At 41.3% G+C, this 20333-nt stretch overlaps 1 protein-coding gene across 3 annotated transcripts in view; it reads left to right on the top strand.

Annotated features, from left to right (window-relative positions):
- The window catches only part of nbeaa (neurobeachin a), a gene marked incomplete at both ends in the record, with an annotated part of 86916 nt that overhangs the window by 37907 nt on the left and 28676 nt on the right, over positions 1 to 20333 (top strand). For all 3 annotated transcript variants that reach the window (XM_080509256.1, XM_080509257.1, XM_080509258.1), the window contains 10 exons: positions 1356 to 1475; positions 2652 to 2798; positions 7836 to 8033; positions 8750 to 8883; positions 9611 to 9719; positions 11133 to 11285; positions 12987 to 13155; positions 19093 to 19172; positions 19655 to 19717; positions 20113 to 20210. In XM_080509256.1, the coding sequence (XP_080365382.1) occupies positions 1356 to 1475; positions 2652 to 2798; positions 7836 to 8033; positions 8750 to 8883; positions 9611 to 9719; positions 11133 to 11285; positions 12987 to 13155; positions 19093 to 19172; positions 19655 to 19717; positions 20113 to 20210 (1271 nt within the window). The remainder of the gene's footprint in view (positions 1 to 1355; positions 1476 to 2651; positions 2799 to 7835; positions 8034 to 8749; positions 8884 to 9610; positions 9720 to 11132; positions 11286 to 12986; positions 13156 to 19092; positions 19173 to 19654; positions 19718 to 20112; positions 20211 to 20333) is intronic.

Consider the following 20333-nt stretch of genomic DNA (forward strand, 5'->3'; position numbering starts at 1 on the left):
CACACACACACACACACACACACACACACACACACACACCTACCTGCGCATGCACACATAAACAACCACACACCCACTTGATGAGATGGCCTTCTGCAGGATTTGCTGACCCAGTAGAATCCCTGCACAACCTAACAAAGTTCCCAGTGGTTTCATTTGATCAATTCATAAGCCACCATGTCTCACCACACTTTGTCTCCCTCTGCATGCGTTAACGTGCGTAAGACGGGAGTGCTTACATGCACGTGAAAGTTTGCGTACTCTCCAGCTATCTGGGCACAAATCCTTTCATCATTTCTTCACCTTCTTCCTTCCTGCCGCCGTACTCTCAATTTCAGTCTCTCCTCCAGGGAAGATGCTTGTACTGCCGCCAGGAAAAAATGTTTTCTAATCAAACGTGCACAGCCACACACACATACATGCACGGCTTCTGCTATACAATTTGAAAGTGAGCAAAGGTAGAGACAAAGCTCCTGAGCGAGTTCAGCAGTGTAATTATCTAGGTTAGCTAATGCTCATAAAGCTTTCCAGAGAGCCACTGAGTGAGGTTGTCAGGGGGAGTATGCTCAGAATTGACATTAATAAGGAGAATAACGCCATAATTCAAACATAGTGTTGCAGACTAAAAAAAAAAGAAGAAAAAAAGTCTAATATGAGTCATCACTGAGCAGAACGCCACTGGCAGTATTCTCCAATAGTTTATGATTATTAAATAACAAGTTCACAGATGCCAATAACACATTTTGCTCACCACAGGATTTAACAGGTTTGTTTTCCTTTTAGTTAAGTATTTGGCCACCAGCCAGCTGTCAATATACAGAATAAAAAACAACAACAACCATACGTGATACTTTGAGGCAGACAAGCCAATAACTCTGTGTTCCAAAAGAAAAACTTAAAAAGATTTTTGAACATAGCATTATCTATAATAAAAAAGAATGATGAAATTAAAGTGATCTTTTGAGAAATAATCCAATTGGAAGATGTTTCTTGAAAGAAGATATTGTGATTAAAAAAAGGTGAGTGAGTAAAACTAATAATATTTTAACTAAAACACACACTGGTGGAACTGCTCACGGTAATAGATAAATATCAATGAAAACTATAGTGCCATAAGTGTAACGCATGCATAAATGCAGACGTGTTATCTGCTTCAAGCTGAGCGCTTCTGACACATGTATGTCAGCAAATCTTTTTTATGGATCTCAGCAGAAACACACCAGGATGTCTGCTATGTGTGAAGTGAGAAAGTGAATTGAGTCAGTTGTGTGACTTCGCGGCCTTGCTTCATTTATTTTTCAAAATATGTCTGTTTTGGTGTCTGTCTGACAGTGTGCTCTTTTTTTTCCCTCCAGTGGTACATGATCAGCATCGTCCACATTTACAACCGCTGGAGAAACTCTGAGATCCGCTGCTATGTCAACGGTCAACTGGTGTCCTACGGCGATATGGCCTGGCACGTTAACACCAATGATGTGAGTGCACACATGCTGGCTTGATTGATTTTCTTTAGGTTCAAAATTTACTTAAACTTTGATGATTGGGCAGAAATATAAGCTTCATGTTTTTTTTTTCTTTTCTTCAAAAAGGTTTCTGGATCAGTTTCAAGGAATCTTTGTATTGTTTTGGCTTCGCTTCACACTTCCCCCATACTGCGATATTGGCAAACTTATGAGGTTTGCCCTCTGCATTTGTCAGCTGCAGCAGCATAGTCGCCCTTGGGCCTGCTTCCAGCTCAGCTCGCTCAAACTCCAACTTCCAACTTTTCCATTTAGCAAAGGACAGGTAGTCTGACCTCTTGGTGGCGGCACAACCTTCATTACACTTCTTCCTTTTGCAGCTTTTGACACTGCCGTACTTACCGAGGGCTGGTCTTTACTCCTTGGAAGAAACTACCTGGCCTTAAATGTTTTACAGTTCAGGCCACTCACAGGATGACTTGCACAGAAGTGAAATAATGAGTGTTCCAACGTGTTGATGCTATCAGTGTTTGTTTTGTCCAGTTGGCTGGAAATAAAACGTAAGTAATAATTTCTCAAAGAGGAGATTGAAGATCGCATTGTGATATGAGGTATCAGTGCGATGCAGTTGATGAAAAGCGAGTGGACAGGAAAAAGCAAGTCACTTGAGTCTTTAGAAACCTGCACCTATCAAAAGTGTGTGTTGGTCAGAAACCATGTTCTTCCCTGAAAAACGTTTCTAAACACTTAAGATGTGGCGTCCTCTCTGTGTCACGCATATTGGTGCCTGAAAATGTCAACCAAGTAAGTTGGAATTAACCTCATCTTCTTTTAGCTTGTTTTTACGGAAATCCGAAACTATACAGAATCACTGGAGGCCAGCCCATTATGGAAAAAAAAAACCTTGACAAAGAGTCACCAGACTTGGTGGATACTCCTGTACATGCAGGAAAAACACGTCAAACGCCACACAGAAAGGCCATCAAACCTTGTCTCGGGAAAAAAAAAAGTATTGGAAAACAAAATTAAGAAAAACAATGGATTGATTGAATTACGTTGAGTGCAAATGATTAAAAACAAACAAAAAAAAAAGTAAATCATGTCACCTCCACAAGCTCACCATCGTTTTGGATGAAAGCTCAGAACATTTTTGATGTTTCCTTTTCTGTTTTTTTTTTTCTTTTCCTCCAGAGCTATGACAAGTGTTTCCTCGGCTCGTCGGAGACGGCAGACGCGAACAGAGTGTTTTGCGGTCAGCTTGGAGCTATTTATGTTTTCAGTGAAGCTCTTAACCCAGCTCAGATCTTTGCTATTCACCAGCTTGGCCCAGGATACAAGGTAAGACGACACTCTGCCTTTTCTCCCTCATATACTGCATGTTTTCCTGTGCTTTAATGTGTTGTGTGTCCTGATAGCTTGGAGGCTGCATTGTCCTTGTCCCTAATTGTCAATTTCTCCCATGGACGTTCCCTCTTGTTCAAATCGTTGACTATAAGCAGAAAAGCCCAATGCAAAAATACCCAGTACATTGCTGACTGTGTAGTAGCTTTTTCAGGTTTTTGTTGTCATTTATTATTTATAATGTGGAGTTTTTATGGAGCATGAGGTCTCGGTTTTATGTCAGAGAAAAGTAGGTTTCACTTTGGTTTCAGGCAGTGCACACCAACATGTTTTTATAGATGTGCCTTAATAGCCCCGCATGCAATCCTATTGCTTTCACATCACAATCATATTTAAGCTGATTCTATCATATTGAAAACTAGTATGCGAATATGCAAACACGTATGTCTATCTTTGTTTTACACAAGTCTCTTCCAGATGAGATTAAAGCCTGTTTAGAGTTACGGCAAACGGCAAAGTTTGCCCTCTGGCCAAGAATAAAACCTTTTTATACTTGCTGTGAGGCTTCACTGTTCACCATTGTTTCCCAGTAATTTTTCATAATAGTTTTTATTCCGTTCATTTCTGTTTGTTTGACAGTGAGCTCAAATTTCAGCAGGTTTTAGTTCTTACAAATTCAGCTGGTTAGTGATTGCTAGCTGACTCCTTTAAACATACACAAATTCATTGATTTAAGCCAACAAAGTAATTTAAAATAATACAAATAAATACCCATTTTAATTTTCTTAATTGAGTCATAATTTTTCTATCTTTTATTGCCGTTTTACTGCTCATTTGATCACTCATGATTTGAATCAGGCGCTATATCACATGTATAAGACTACTTGTTTACTTATTTATTTTTTGGAAGATTACAGGTTTTAAATTAGTGCACAAGAGGCAGCACCAATAAAGATGGAAGAAAGAAATCACCTCTATAAAGTCAAAGCGAAACCTTTTATTGTCCAAAGCGAAGCTGTAAACAGTGACGTTGTTTTCAGTGACATATTTGAAAAGGCGCAGTCGTATTTCAGGTTGATTGATTGTGTTAAATTCACTCTCCACTTCTTGGTTATTATTTACAGAAAGAGTTGCTGCTGTAGCTGTGGTTCATAATCTGATGCAGGTTGCAGACATTGACTGAGAGGCCTGGTTGCAGTTTTGGCCACTCAGATTAAAATCCCCGCAAAGAAACTTCAGAGTTCACTTTGAATCTCTGGAGGGTACAGAAGTGCCTGATGGCAAACAAAAGAAGTCGCTTTCTAAAGTTCAAAGATGAAAAAGGCCAAAACTTCATCCAAAAACAGAAAGTGGAAAGGAGTTGGAGTTTGTGTGTTCACCTCGAGTGTTGGGACAGAACTTTGCGTTCCTGTGGTAATAAAAATTATTCAAATAAGGCTTCAGAATGTTGAGTGTTGAACACTGATAGCTTTAGAAATCACCATCCCTGCCTGTTGGCCTGGCTGTGGGTGACAGCCGAGATGTCGCGACACCTTGCCAGCTGTCTGCTTCTTGTTTTGGCAGACTTGCACGCCCCAGGCCACTTGCAACTCGTTTATGAAGGTGTCCAAAGCTGTCAAGATTTCGGCACCATGAGAATGCACATATATCCGGGTGCTGATGTGCAAACAGCTGCTGGAATTTCAGTGGCGACTTGTAAAAAAAAACCGAGGCATAATCAGAAATTAACTTTCAACTGGCGAGATGCTCTCGGCGCACGGCCGCCGGAGAAACACATTGAACATTCAGAGTGCTCATGCAAATGCATGAGGTGGCGCTTTGTCTCATTTATGAGCGCCTCATCATACATGTGAAGTTCGCACCTCTTGCTTTCTGTCATAACCAGCCGTTCTCACATGATGTGACGTAAAGCTCTTCATAGATGCACCTCCTCATAACCACATACTTGGGGTCTGCTGTTTCTCCGCTATGAATACAGATTTTTCGTGCTGTCACAGCTTCACAGTTTCCTCAGGCAGATCAGTCAGATGATTGCCTCTCTGCATGGCGTAGAATGGGCTCCTCAGATGCCCAGAAGAGACTATTAAATGGCTCGGTTGTTTCAAAGCTGCAGGCCTCGGCGCTGGTATTGTAATGATGAGTGCGTGGGTTTTTCGGTCGACTGAAGGAGGACGCCAGTGGGACTCTGCTTGTGACACAGCTTTCTGTTTAAGCATAAATGTAGAAGACTCTTGTCCTTGTGGCTTCACATTGATGACAATTTATGTATGATGAGTGCTTGTGGTCGTTGCCTCATCTGGAGACTAGCTATATCCATACATTGTCGTATACATGTGTGCGGCTTCATTTAGCCGTTACTGGTGCTGCACAGTAATGAGGAGCAAAAGGCAGACAGGCACTCTTCTTGCTCTGCTAAGCAAGCCTTCAGCGCAGTGAGGGAGCTCCAGCTTCTTTCGTTTTGTCGCTCATGATGGCCGACGCACTGTGTGTGCTGAGTGTCTGTAGTTTGTGCAGTCCTTTCCTAATGACAGCAGAAGATGGAACTGAAATGTCTTCTTTTTTATTTTCCTGGCTTTGTGGACTCTGGTCTGATAAAAGGTCGATGTTTGTTCCATCTCTCCCGAGTGCGTTAATGTGCCCGTGCCTCATATATCCAGACACTCACGTGTTGAGTGTGTCACTGGTTGCATTCCCCTCCAGAGGTCCAGCCGTCCTCACGGCACTGCCAATACTGCAGAATACCTAATGAAACATGCAAACCTTCCTGAACCTGTAATGGGTTCAGCTGTCATCTTTTATAATGGTTCTAATTTTGTGTCAGGCATTTTTTTTTTTTTTATTATACTTTGGGAAATTAATCATTCATTATTTCACTTTCTTTTTTTTTTTTCTCTTTGGTATTGGTACTGAACTCAAGGATTTCAAACTTTTTTACTCTCTTCGACTTTGATTTTCAGTTCATGGATGTACTTATTTATTTAATAACCTTTACAAATTGCTAAAATAGGTTTGACAACATTGCTGTCTTGCACTGAAATTCCTGTCTTGGAGGGTTGGCCATTATTCAGCAAACTGTCTGGAGATGTAGGGAGATGCAGGCTGAGCTGAATGGATTAGACGTGTTCCTGCTCTTATCACTGCAGGCCAGTGTCGTATCTGCAGCTGTCAGGTGTAAGACAGGCGTGAGCCCTTGCTCTCATTCCTCTGTATGAGCGACACACATGTCATAAAGTACAGTTTTGTAAAGGCTTTCCATATGCTTAAAAAAAAATAAAAGGAAAAAAAAAGCTTAATATGTTAAAGAGTAAGCAACGGTCTCTTACCGTTTCAGCAACTGGCCCACCGTGCTCAGCAAGGCCTAGTTAACACAACTTTACATCAATACATATGCACACATGTCATAAGTGCTGCATAATGAATGGGCTTACACAGCAAAAAATGTGCATCCTAATAAGTGTATTAATTTTACATTCAGGTTGTTTGGTATTTTTTTCTCGTGCACAGAACCACTAACCTTCGGGATAAAGTAGAGAGCGATTAATCTATGTTTGTGATTTATTATTCTTGTGCAGGGCTGCAGAATTCTAGGTTACTTTTAATGTATAAGCTCTTCATCATGCTGTATAACACAGAGGCTTTTAAACACCGGGTCATCGGCTTCTATATTTCACCAAAGCAATTGCTTCTAAAGTTAGAAAATATGAATGTAGACATGCTTTAATTACCAGTAATCACTCTCGCAAATAATATATTGAGTCAAGAGCGCATACGTGGGTGTTCAGTGAAGGTGACTTTGGGTACAAATTATCCATCACGATGGGATCGTCTTGGTAATCTGTTCGGAGTAAGGTTTTGTGAATCTGATAATTGAAAGAACGGAGAATGTTAAGGATAAAGACTACATTTATATGCAGCCCTCGGATGGAGATAAGGATGTTACATTTTGTGCTGCATGGTTAAAACTGCTCAGGGCATATCTTTTTTACTCAAGACTACAGATGAAAGGTTTACAGGAAGATGGGGCCTGCAGGTCTGTTCGAAGCCCGGGGCTTTCCTGTGCAGCGAAGGCTGAGCAAGGCACCTGGGGACTCTGCTGCTTAAAGGAGAGAGCGACCACCGCCTGGAACTGCCGCACATGATTGCAGAGAAACCTTCAATCTGTCTGCCTTACATGTGGAGAAGCACTGCCGTGGGATACATGGACCCACTGACTTGTGCAGACGAAGCAGACAGAGCAAGAAATGTCTTTTGCCCGTTCGTTCTCAATAACAAAAAAAGGCGGTCTGTTGAAAACACCATCAAGTTGTTTGTTTTTATTATTTAACATCTGAGGACACTCTGGACCTCATGTTTTTATTTAGAAGAAAATAATATACTTGACATTTATACAGAATAAAACAAATTAATATCTATCCATTTAGCTTTTATTCAGCTGATCCTAACTATGGGTGAAGGCAGTGTACAGCAGTCCACCACGGTGCAGACACACAGAGATGGACAGCCACACACACTCACACTCACGAACAATTTAGCAACACAAATTAATCTGTGCACCCGGAGAATATCCATGCATGCACAGCAAGAATATTCAGTCTCTGCACAGAAATGTCCACAACCCAACTCACACTGGGAATTCTCTCACTTTGCAAGAGCGCTAACCACTAACACCACTGTGCAGCCCACAACGTCGTCTTTAATGTCTTATTTATTGGTAAACTAAAAAGACAAAGAGATGAATTTGGATCTGGAGCACTTGTCGCTGACAGACCCGCACCCCCGTCTCCATCTCTTGTTCTGGCCTAATTGAATTAGTGCCTGGGTTAGCACTGTGTTCATTAAGCTAATGCCGTGTTGTTTACACACAGCTTGTACTGCAATTAGGCAGTCTCCATTTTGGGTGTTCAGCTTGTGCCCTTGGACAGAACAATCACACTTCTCTCGTGTCATTTGTCTTTCTGAATCCAAGTTTGTTTTTTTCCCCTTCTTTTTTCTAACCGACCTCGTACATCCTCATCTTCTGCCCCCGCACCGCAGAGCACGTTCAAGTTCAAGTCGGAGAGCGACATCCACTTGGCGGAGCACCACAAGCAGGTGTTGTACGATGGCAAGCTGGCCAGCTCCATCTCCTTCACCTACAACGCCAAGGCGACGGACGCACAGCTCTGTCTGGAGTCGTCGCCCAGGGAAAACCCGTCCATTTTCGTCCATTCTCCACACGCACTCATGTTACAGGTGAGTCTGGTTTAATCACTAAACCTCTGCATCACCACCCACATCTCTTTGGTTTGTTCAGTGATGCATAAATGAATGATTGAAGTGTTTCTGAAATGACAGCTCAGTTTGATCATCGAGCTGCTTTGTCACAGGCTGAGTCACACTCATCCGTATGGTAATTATGAAAAATCAGCAATATTTAGTTTCAGAGTTGCTGTAGACATTTAATTGACCATAAAAAGAGCCTGTACTTGTTATTCACACAAAATGCACCTTATAAAAGATAAGTACTGCAGCACTTTATTGAAATACCAATGTCATGAACCTCACAGCTTTTTTTATTTACTACTTCTCTTTCTGGGGCTCTCATTTGTTCATGTTTAGAGGATTTGGTTTGAAGTTGTGCTGAAGGAAATATCTTTCTGAGCATCCTTCACTCATGAGTGGTGGGACTGTTTTGTTAGTGGTGGCTCTTTTTTCAGCATCTTATCTCGATTTCGAGGAATTTCTCCATTTTGCTTAGTGAAAGAAAATTGCACCGACAGTTCAGGGAGACATCACAATAATTTACAATTATGACGGCGGCCAGTGAGTCATATTGTGTTTTATTGGTGTAGTTATTTAGTCTGCACCGAGTCTGCAAGTGAGAGCTGTTTACTTTTTAATAGCAGTGTGTGATTTTATATGAGTCTAAAACACTTCGTCAGCAGTAACGGTCTATTTCTGATCCGCAGGATGTGAAGGCCATTGTTACCCACTCCATCCACAGTGCCATTCATTCTATAGGAGGCATCCAGGTCCTGTTCCCTCTCTTCGCTCAGCTGGACTACAAACAGCTCAATGACAGCAGTGTGGACACCACAGTTTGGTGAGTATTCCACAACAATAAATGAACTCTCAGCAGGGGCCGGAAGAACAGCGGTGTCAACAGAATAAATGATTCTTTTAGCACAGGAGATGGGCTGTAATATCCCAAAATCTATGTTTTGTTTAATGTCCAACACATGCTGCTTCTGATCCTGGCAGAGAACACGAAATGAATCGTGGAAAAGCAAAAACGGTGAAAATGAAAGAGGCCGTGAGTGACATTAAATAAAGACGAGTCTTCTGTGTTTGAGAGCTATCGTCCATCTGGAAAACTAAGTATAGACAATTATGGTGCAGGGCACAAAATTCCTCATTATTGAGAACTGGATATGTGAGTTGGGGAGGAAGAAGGGTGAGGTGGTTTTTCCCTGATGCAATGAACGATGCTGAGGAAGTCAGAGCGCCTGTGCACCGCCTGCCCCAAGATCTGCCTGATACCAGTCCGTCATATGAGCCATAATACAGTTATATATCAGGAAGCATCTCTACATCATGTTGGCTGCAGACAGATTATTTATCAAATAGGAAGATGATCGGGGGGGATAACGGTAGAGATGAAGCAGCTTATTAAAAATAGATGATGGAGAAGGTGATTGCGGGTGAAGACAACGCGGTGTTCGTTTTGTCTCAACTTGCACTCATGTAGGGCTCCGCCATACATGTTGGAATCACTCGATGATTTCTATGCAGCACGATTGATAAGTGTGTGTACATTGTGTATGTTGCAGTGCTACCCTGCTGGCGTTCCTTGTGGAGCTGTTGAAAAGCTCAGTGGCCATGCAAGAACAAATGTTGGGAGGAAAAGGCTTCCTGGTGATTGGATACCTGTTGGAGAAGGTCAGTACAAGAGCCTCCATAGTGAAGGGATTATTTTTGTGCTGTTGTGTCAATAAGGAGCATAGCTTCATTTTGTACTGTGACCTCCAGGTTTTTACTGTTTGTTTTTGTTAGGTTTTTTTTTCAAGGATTGCTATATACTGATGGACATTCTTCTTGGTAAGGCTAAGTTAGGCCATACATGTCTCTTCTTTAAGACACTCCTTTCACTCCCTACTTCCAATTTACTGCTCAAATTACTTTAACGTGAAGTGGAAGACTATCATTGTATTTTCTATCCAAGTAAATGTTATCCTAACATTGATTATTATTATTAGTCATATTTATGTTTATGTGCAACATCCAGAGTAATCCAACAGCTCAAAAATAGCCGGGTGTTTTGTTAGTTTTCTCTTTTGTATACAATGTACACAGTCTTTCTCGCACCGCAAAATGCAGTATGTCCCTCCGAATACATAATACAGTTGAGTCACTCTTGTCTCTCTGGCACACTTTAAACCAAACAAAACATCAAATATCCTTCACAACACAGGATAATTCAATTATCTTTACTTTGTTAAGTTTATGAGATTTGAAAACTGAATTATAAACTGAAAGGTAATTACCGCTATTATTTGTTGTTTCTTGTACCTTCTGTAAGAAGGAGCAGACATAAATACAAAATGAAACAAAAAGAGTGGCAAAAAGGAAAGAACTTGTGACAATTTTCTAACTTTGCACTTCACTGCTGGTGTGAATTATTTAATTAACACTTCTTGTAAACGTGAGCATTGACACGTGAGGTTACTAAATTAGAAGCCATTACACAGCAGGTGATTCAACATATCCAGCTATAGCTGCATGCATTTACTGTAAAAAGGCATAATTTCTTTATTAACTATACAAACAAAAACAGTGGTATATATTTGATTATACTGTATCTAAATGAAGGTTGGAGATGCTGGAACTGATCCAAGCAATTTAGATTCACTCCCACAGTCCAAACAAAATATGTGTTTGAGACTCGATTGTCTGGAGAAAACCGACACACGTGCAAACTCCACTCATAACTGCCCCACCGAACCTGAACCCAGACTCAAACCGGGGACCTCCTGATTGTGAAGCAAGTGTGCTGTCGACTACTTTACTAATGTAATGATTGTTGTTCATTAAATTGTTCATAACATACATGAACACAACTTTTCTGTTTTGTCCTTTCCTGGTGCAAAACTATAGTTATGTGACTTAGTCTATAGATTCAGCTTTCCCTTGTACCTTAAAGAAACTCCACTCATGCTCTGCCAGCCTGAGTTTTAAAACATTTAAAAAAAGAAGGCAGTTTCTTTTTACTGTATTTCTGCTCAGGCGCCGTGATGACACGCGACTTCACAGCTTCATCTATTCACAGCGTCTATTTTGTGCTTCTTTACCCAGTCGTCACGAGTTCACATCACCAGGGCGGTACTTGAGCAGTTCCTGTCCTTCGCCAAGTATCTGGATGGTTTACCTCATGGAGCGCCGCTCCTCAAACAGCTCTGCGACCATGTCCTTTTCAACGCGGCCATCTGGATCCACACCCCTGCCAAGGTCTGTTTATTTTTGTACATCTCCTGAAAAAGGTGTGAGTGGTTGGTGTGACCTTGCCGCAAAACGGAAGGGGCTGAATAAGTCACGTAACGGGGCGGGAAGATCTGTGTTAGTTTTCCACTGGTCGTGTCCAGGAGGTTTTGTCAAATTGCGAGGAGAATTGACATCACAAGGATAATGAAACAAAGAGCGAGGTGGGACTGACATCTCAGTGGCCATTACCCTTTACAATAATATAATAAATGACGTTGGAGGACATTTAGGGAGGAGCTGCTACATCACGCAGGAAAAGGACACAACATGCGAGTGAGAGATACAAAGAGAATATGTGACATTTGAAAAGACTCCAGGAGGAGGGAGAGATGTGTCGTTCCTCTTTTTTTTTTTTTTTTCCCCCTCTCTCTTTCAAGCAGACGTGAGCCTTTCTGACATTCCTGTGGGGCCAGTCAGCGCTTGCCTCCATGAGTTTAGAACTTACTGACTTTCTGTCTTGTCCCGTCTGACCCCGAAGAGGTGATTGGTTGCAGTTGCGTGGCCCTCCAGGCCACGCTGGAGGGAAAAAAAAAAAAAATAGCCAGACACGTGCGAGCCGTCGATGCTTCCCAGGAAAATACGCAGAGAATGAAAGCCGGCATCTCACACCGCATTAATAAATCAATCCAAGTTGTCACCGCTGGACTATATAATCACAGATTTTCCTTTAATTGGGTCACAATGTAGCAAACATGAAAACAATTGAGCAGTGTTTAAATGGGAACAAGGCGAGCATGATAAATCCTCTAAGCAGCAACTCAGAAATCTTTTAATCTTGTAATCTTACTTCTCCTGCACCATTTCTTTTCACCCTCTGCACTTTATTATACACTTTTCTGGATATGATTTTACCTTCACCAATGGCAAAAGTATCCTCGGTCATATGCAGGACTTACTACAACACCTTAAAAAGCATCTTCTATCTTCAACCCCACAGCTTTAAACTTTTATAATAAAGTGCCTCTTCTGGTAAACATAAGGCGAGAGAGGAATGCGGACAAACCCAAACAGTTTTCTTTCAAATCAAGACATTTCTGTTTTTGGATTCCACCGAACTGGTGGTAAAATCACAGCAGATAAACGGCTCGGTGTGTGAAAGGTGACGTAATGGAGGCTGTTTAAGTCAGCTGCATGGTCTCCCCGGCAGTTCTAGATGAGCCGTGATGTGGTGCTGGTCAGGCAGCGGCACTCCGCTAATTTCATCCTCTTAAAGAGAGCTACCTCATTAGGGCTGGTCCTCAGTGTCGTGGTCACTGTAATGAACCCAGAGATTTGTGAGTGGGTCTGAATCTGTGCGCGGGTGATGGGAGTGATTGGTTTGATGGATATTAGCAGAGGGAAAAGGGGAGCAGAAGGAAGGAAGCAGCAAATGAGCATTTGGAGAGCGCTGTCCTAAATGTCAGCACCCGTAAGGAGCTCCTCAGACGAGGCACGATGGCTTCAGGCGCAGAAACATCCAAAATAACACAAAGCAGAAAACACTGGTGCTGTTGACAGGAGGGATCTCTCCGCACGGCTCTCCCGGGGCCGTCTCGGCACAATTAGAAGTGTTTGTGGTTTGAACGCCATAAAACCACACCGACGCTTTTCCCTTCTTCCCAGACAATTCGTGTTTGTCAACGACTGTATGAATTCTGTATGAGTAAATTATTTTTGTTTGTGTCACAGGTTCAGCTTTCCCTCTACACATACCTGTCATCTGAATTCATTGGCACCGCCACCATCTACACCACCATCCGCCGCGTCGGCACTGTCCTGCAGCTGATGCACACGCTGAAGTACTACTACTGGGCCATCAACCCCTTAGAGTGCAGCGGGATCACCCCCAAAGGTCTCGGTATGTTCACACGTGTATCTGTACACATCTTTATTGAGTTTCATTGCGTCTCTATATTTCTGGCCCTTTCTCTTTACACTCGATTTTTCTCTCTGTCTGTTTTCCAGTACTGACAGTGTCACAGTACTCAGTCGCCAAGTTCTAATAAGGCATTTATCTTGTTGATATAATGTCAGTTTGTGACGCGCATCAAATATTTATCTACATTATTCAGCCATCCCTCAGTTTTCCCTGTCCGTTTATCTTCAATAAATCTTTATGCATTATTCTGAATAAGGATGTGTCTGGAGGCTGTCCCATCACAAAAAACAGGGAGGTGCAAATGAAACACCAGTTTATTTATTTTACATTTGTTTAATTATTAGTTTTTATTTGAAAGTGCCTTTGTTTTTTCATGTTTGTTTGTTTGTTTTTTAATAAGAAAGTAACTTAACTGCAGTTTAGAGATGTAGAGGGTGTTAAAGGCATACACTAACAACACAATGTTGTTTTAAATCTTCAATATTGCTTCAATTACACAAGAATGATCACTGTTACACACACGATGAAAGCTTCAATCCTGTTCAGTCGGACTCCAGTTCTGCAGTCACTTTCTATATCGGAGGTTAAGTGGTGCAGCTGTGGCTCAGTTGGTAAAGTGGTTGTCTATTAATGGGAAGGTTGCCAGTTGAATTGCCTTTCCCCCCACCCCGCTCCCTTGAGCAAGACACTGAACCTCAAATTGATCCCAGTGATGGACTGAGTGCCTTGGTGTGTAAGTGTGTGTTCATGGGCGATTGTGATTAACTGTGGGAATCGCTTTCAGTGCTGCTCAGGTGGGGGAAACGTGCTACATAAGTCTAACCTTTCATGCTGGCAAAGTGTGTGAAATGTTGTTTAAACCCAGTGTTTTGGTGTAATGTACAGTAATATTTCCTTTTCCTAAACATTTTTTTTTTTTGTTGAAAAGGAGAGCTCAAATCCCCCCAAATTCAGCCTGTAAGGCCTTTTTGGATCAAACCACAGTGCTGCACTCCACAGATTGCATGTTGTACATGCACACTGCAAAATAAGATCACATTTCTGAAAACACCACATTTAGTCTCATTCAATCTCACCTCTGCATTACCTCTATTTATATAAATCAAATGAGACCTGTGTCAAATGTGTTGTGTTCTATACTGATTAATGTGTACATTAGAGTAGCTACTTTAATAGATCTTAATGTAGATCATTTCCTGTAGCTGCAAACTTATTGTCCAGCCTACGTCTAATATTAAAGGAAATTTACAGCAAACTTACTCTTTTAAGGCTGGACACATTTGCATACCACCTTATTCAAAACCAGAGCAAATCATTACAGCTTTGGCTGAAATGTAGATGCTCATTTATCAGGGCCATGGAAATATTAAGAAATCAGAAAATATGCAATATTTACTTAAACCAGAAAAAAACAAACAATCTAATGGTGCAAGTTTCTGAAAGCCAATTAAATTAGAAACAAAACAGATTGTGTTTTATTAAACACATAGGATTACTATTAAAATGTACTGTTTCCAACGACGCAACATAGCTAAGAGGAATGAACAACATGGCAATATCAATAAGAAAACCTGAGGCTCCTCAGAGTATCATCAACTCTCTTTGTTCAGAACAGTAAAATAAACTTGATTTATTGCTGTGGACTTACTGACGATCTTCACCAGACCGCTCAGTCTGTTTTTGTTCTGCAGAGTTCAGTTTCTGTATGAGGCAATGATGAGAAAAGTTCAAACTGCTTCAATGAAACATTTATAGAAGGGTGTCGTCAGTTCACTGGAACCATTCGAAGAAAAAGTTGCACAGGCATGCCTCCTCGCTTCCAACAAGTATATACACACATTGTGTATATTTGTCTTTAATGCGTGGCTGCCAAACGTGCGGCCCCGCAGGCCAACAATGGCCTGATGGACTGTGCAGTCTGGCCCACATGGTGACTTTGCAATTTGCGAAAATTACAAAAACAAAAAGCCTCCAATAGCAATATTTCCATACAAGTACCAGCCATTCACAGACTGTCTACAGCCGGTTGCACGGTGACATTACTTTTGCGTCAGCATTTATAGGTTGCTTTATGACCCATTTGACATCAAATGGGTCTGTAGGTGGTTCCTGAAGTGAAATGGGTTTGTTCACTGGTGAACACTAAAAGAAGTTTTCATCTAAAATTGTAATTTTTTTTTTTTCATTGGACTTGCATTTTGTCTCCATAACAAAAACAAGCCCTCATATGTGACAACAGTTTTAGTGCAACACTATTATGTGCATGCAAATATTTATATGGATTATGGATTATTGTATTTTCCCTTTTTGCCCATCATCTGGGTCCTCATATGGAAAATGCGAGCAGCTCTGCATTATGAAAGAAGAGAACTTTTATTTTTACCTCTAAATAGGCTTTTCTTTTTTCTTTGTGTTCAAAGCTCATTAGAAAAGCTTTTATATTCACTGAAATGTAAGCAGGTATTTTCAGGCTTGCTGTGAATAAAGCATGTTTGGAAACAATGTAAAAAAAAAAAAAAAAAAAAAGATTTTTCCCTATCTGAAAATGAGTTGAAATTATTAAGCACATCGTATTCTAGTCACAATGCTGTGCCAAAGCAGATTTCACACTTCTAAAGCCTTTGTGGCAGAACAGAGAGCCGTGTTAACGCTGCCACTGTTGCCTCGCAGCGGCGCGCCAGAAGGTCGGTGCAGGCCTTTCACTTTAATCAACCTCTTCTTCTGCCCGGGACCCTTTGCTGACTATGAGTGCGCATCATGCGTTGCCATGGTAACAGACACATTTTGATTGGCACATCCAAAGGGAGCTTTTTGAATTTCTAATCAAGTGGCTGTCTGGCTTCTCTGTTTGGCGATATTGCCGTTTGACTGCTGGGACTTCAGCCCTACAAAGAGCCACTGATAACAGTACAGTAGCAATTAGCCACAGACGCATGCTAACTGCCGTTCAAAGCTGAAAGACGCTTCTCGTGTTTTGAAAGTCTGCTCATGTGTGCCCCCCACTGTACTGCATGGGTGTGATATGCACTCATTTACATAGTAATGGGAGGATATTTTGATCACACCACGGGCTTTGCGGATAAAAATGCATTCCACTGTGTGTCACTCCGAAGCAATGCAGTCGAATCCAAGTCGTAGCGATATTGTTTTTTTTTGTAATAGTGTTTTCTTAGGCTGTGTCTGCTTTGAATATTGTTATAAATACATAATTCCTTTTTGAGTTTTCTTCATATTAACATATAACTCCATTTTTTGTGTTGCCTGAATTGCCTTGAATGCCACAAAAAAAAAAAAAAAGAAGCAGACTTTATTGTACCCAACAAAAACACCTCAGGTCTTTTTCGCTTACATTGCTTTTGAACTCTGGAGTTGAATTATAATATAATGAAAATAATAATTGACTGTTTGCTTTTGAGTGAAAAAAGTGAATGAAACAAATTAATAACACAAGGGCTCCATTTATTTTTATGGTATGGAGAGCCTTAACTTTGTTTCTCACACTGAATGAACTGAACTTGTCAGAAATTCAAACGGCTTCAAGATTTTATATTTCATTACAGGCCCATTCTCAAACCATTAAACAGTCAGAAATGAGCTCAAAAACCACACAAAAATACTAACCATAGGTACGAGTTAGAAACTAGTCTCATCATAGTTCAAAATAACCAAAAGCAAGTTATAAACAAGTCCCTTCGACTTAAAAATGAGCCATAAACTAGTATAAACATAGCAAAAAACATTTATAGCCTGGTCTAAACACAGTCCAAACAGCAGAAGCTAATGAAATGAAGTCAGAAACAGTGGAGACTCCAATATTATTAATATTTGCTTTTAGGGAAATTAATATATCCTAAAAGTAATGAAATATGTCCCTCAATATTACAGGTTTTAACTGGTCTTAAATCTTACATTTCCATTAGTGAGAGAGTCTAAAATTAAGAAAAGTGCAATAAACCACCATATACAATATGTACTTTAAAGGATCCCATGAATCAATCACATTCATGTACATACACTGTCAAACAGACCGCAAAGTTTCTTTCCGAAAAAAAAGTGTGCTGAAGGGGAAAAAAAAAAAAATCTCCTATTTATCACAACAACTTGATGAAACTGCTGAGTCAGACAAGAAGCCCGAGTGGATGACAATTCATTTTCCTGTGCAGAAGTCGATAATTAGAGCTGGAGTTTGGTGACAGTGTGGATGACTATAACCTTCATCCATGTCCTCCGCTAACGGAGGGGGGGCGGGGGGGGGTTATACTCGCACGTATTCACCGACTGCAGAGCTGCTACCTAACCTTGATGGATGGTCAGTGTCGCCATCCAAGCAACATGTACCAGCTTGACAGATAAGGATGATGGATCACAGCGGTTGGCTTCAGTGTCATGTTTTTGGCTTTGTGAGGAGCAGGTGAACACACACACACACACACACACACACACACACACACACACACACACACACACACACACACACACACACACACACACACACACACACACACACACACACACACACACACACACACACACACACACCAGGTATGATTCAAGGGCGGCAGAGCGTGACAAAGAACTCGAGGTACAAGCCTCATATATTCTTCCTTTCACGTTCGTGGCCGTTTGTTTCCCTTGGCTTTCTTTCTAAGCAGCAGTGGGTCAAATATTGGTTAAAAGGAGAGGAGAGAGTGCATTTTATTTAGCGTACAATAAACGCTGCTTGCAATTGCATTACTCTCCCTTCTGTAGCATACATAGAATAAAGAGGATGTGAAGCGCCCTGACCCAGCAAACTGTGCAGCCGCAAATGCACACAAGACGGCAATCATAAGTGTTTATTGTTCCTTATAAAGCGAACGGGCCTCTGTTGGGAATGATGAGGGAGACGCAGGTTTATTGTGTTGCTTGTGAGCAGTGGTTAATGATACTAGTAGCGGAGTAAGTTAGCGAATGAAGAGAAAAGCAGAGAAGGAAAAAGTGTAAATAAATCTGGCTGCAGTGGTGCCATTAGAGGAAAAATGTCCTTGTTTTTTTAAAGACTGGATCTTATTTCACTTTGGTTTTAATCTGAATCAATGCATCTTTTCGACCATTTGGCTCCACTTTCCACTAGCCGGGGTATTTGGCAGCTGTTTTGAGCCGATTCATCACAGGCAGTATGCTTCCAGTGTATCTGACGTTCACATTAAACACCTCAGAAATAAATGAAATACATTTACATCAATGAAAACACATTGCCAACATCTGACTTGTCACTTTTACGTCCTAAGCATTTTCAAAGTGCTCTCGTGTAGCCCCCTGATGAAGCAAAATGTGGCTCAATACAAAACCCAACAAGTACATTAGTTGAAATGTGTGTCGGAAAAATGTGTTTCAGTGTAATGAAAGTCAGAAGGGCTCCAAAATTAAGCTGACTGTTTCAAAGAACACACAAGATTTTGAGACCCACATGAGAAATGATTTGTGTAATGAGTCAGCTGCTTTTGTGATTTTAGCTCGATTATTTCTTTGCCGACCACCACAGCAAACAACTGATGGAGTGCCAGAGCGTTGGAGTAGATTGGGTGGATTACAGTGGTTGTTTGGTTTGGATCATGTGGACCATCAATCACATTTTTCTAAATGACTGCGTCTTTGCCGTAGTACGTAATGTGAGTTCAACTATAACATATCCACATTGGCACATCACCACTGAAGGTAATGACAGTGATTTACAGTTCACGGAGTGTCGGAGTGTGTGTGGTAACATGTTTTACTCCGCTCTCCAGGAAGCCTCATAAAACCAAGTGTCAGTAAATAGCCGGGCTCACTCAAGCTGAGCCGCAGACTTATTTAGCTGATCGTTATCGGGTGTAGAAATTGTTTTTTTTTTTTTTTCTACAGTGAATTTTTTCTGCTTTGTGTGTCTTTGTTCAGATGGACCGCGGCCATCCCAAAAGGAGATCATCTCACTCAGAGCCTTCATGCTTCTCTTCCTCAAACAGCTCATACTGAAGGTACGGCAAGAAGAACTGATTATCATTATCGTCATCACATAGTTTAAGCTGCAAAAAAATCACTTTTTTTTCCTGTTATCTTCTCAGATGTTTTTTCCTCCTTGGGGCTGCTGGCTTAATCTAAAATATGTGTGTTTTGCGCGCGCGTGTGTGTGTGTGTGTGTGTGTGTGTGTGTGTGTGTGTGTGTGTGTGTGTGTGTGTGTGTGTGTGTGTGTGTGTGTGTGTGTGTGTGTGTGTGTGTGTGTGTGTGTGTGTGTGTGTGCGTGTGCGTGTGCGTAGAATGCCATTATAGATCAGCAGCCTCAGTGTTGCTTTTGTGTTTTGGAGCACTTGTATTGATTCGTGCATGCTTATGTGCTTGAGGTTGTTTCTGCTTCACAGTAGAACCGCATTAACCAAGAAGGGAATTAATGAAGTCATCTGAGGTTAATAAAAAAGCAAAAACAACAGAGGATCATGAATGTTGTTCCTTTTCCCACAGGACCGGGGTGTGAAGGAGGATGAGCTGCAGAGCATTCTCAACTATCTTTTGACCATGCACGAGGTAAACGCTAACATCTCTCAGAGAATAGACTGTCGGCGAGGGGCAAGAAATTGTGACAGCGAGATGGCGAGAGTGTTCGAGAGGAGCGGGTGGAAAAATGTGCATTATAATTTGTGGGTTGGAGTTATGGTCCACTTAAACGAGCGAGAGTGTGAGTCAGCTTTGGTGCTGTGACAGCATGAAAAATGGCGCAACAATGGACTGAACAGAATGTACTGTTCTGTAACAATTATATCTATTCTTGCTCTGAAATACCATCTGGTCTGCAGCTACCCCCCTTGCTCTACAACAATGTCCACCCCTACAACTACCTCTTTGTCCTCTTAACCCTGTGTGATTCTGGGCGTCCCCCTCCTCCTCCTCACCTGTTCTTCCCACTCCTCTTTTCTTTGCAGGATGAGAATATTCACGATGTGCTGCAGCTGCTGGTGGCTCTGATGTCTGAACACCCTGCATCCATGATCCCTGCGTTTGACCAGAGAAATGGCATCAGGTGATTTGCATGTTCACGTGTAAACATGGAATCAGAGCTGAAGATATGCACAAAACATTTGAATTAAACTCATTATCTATTGGTAATATGTATTCAGTATAGTATAACAAATTGAACTAAATA

This window comes from Blennius ocellaris, assembly GCF_963422515.1.
Source record: "Blennius ocellaris genome assembly, chromosome: 14".
Lineage (NCBI taxonomy): Eukaryota > Metazoa > Chordata > Actinopteri > Blenniiformes > Blenniidae > Blennius > Blennius ocellaris.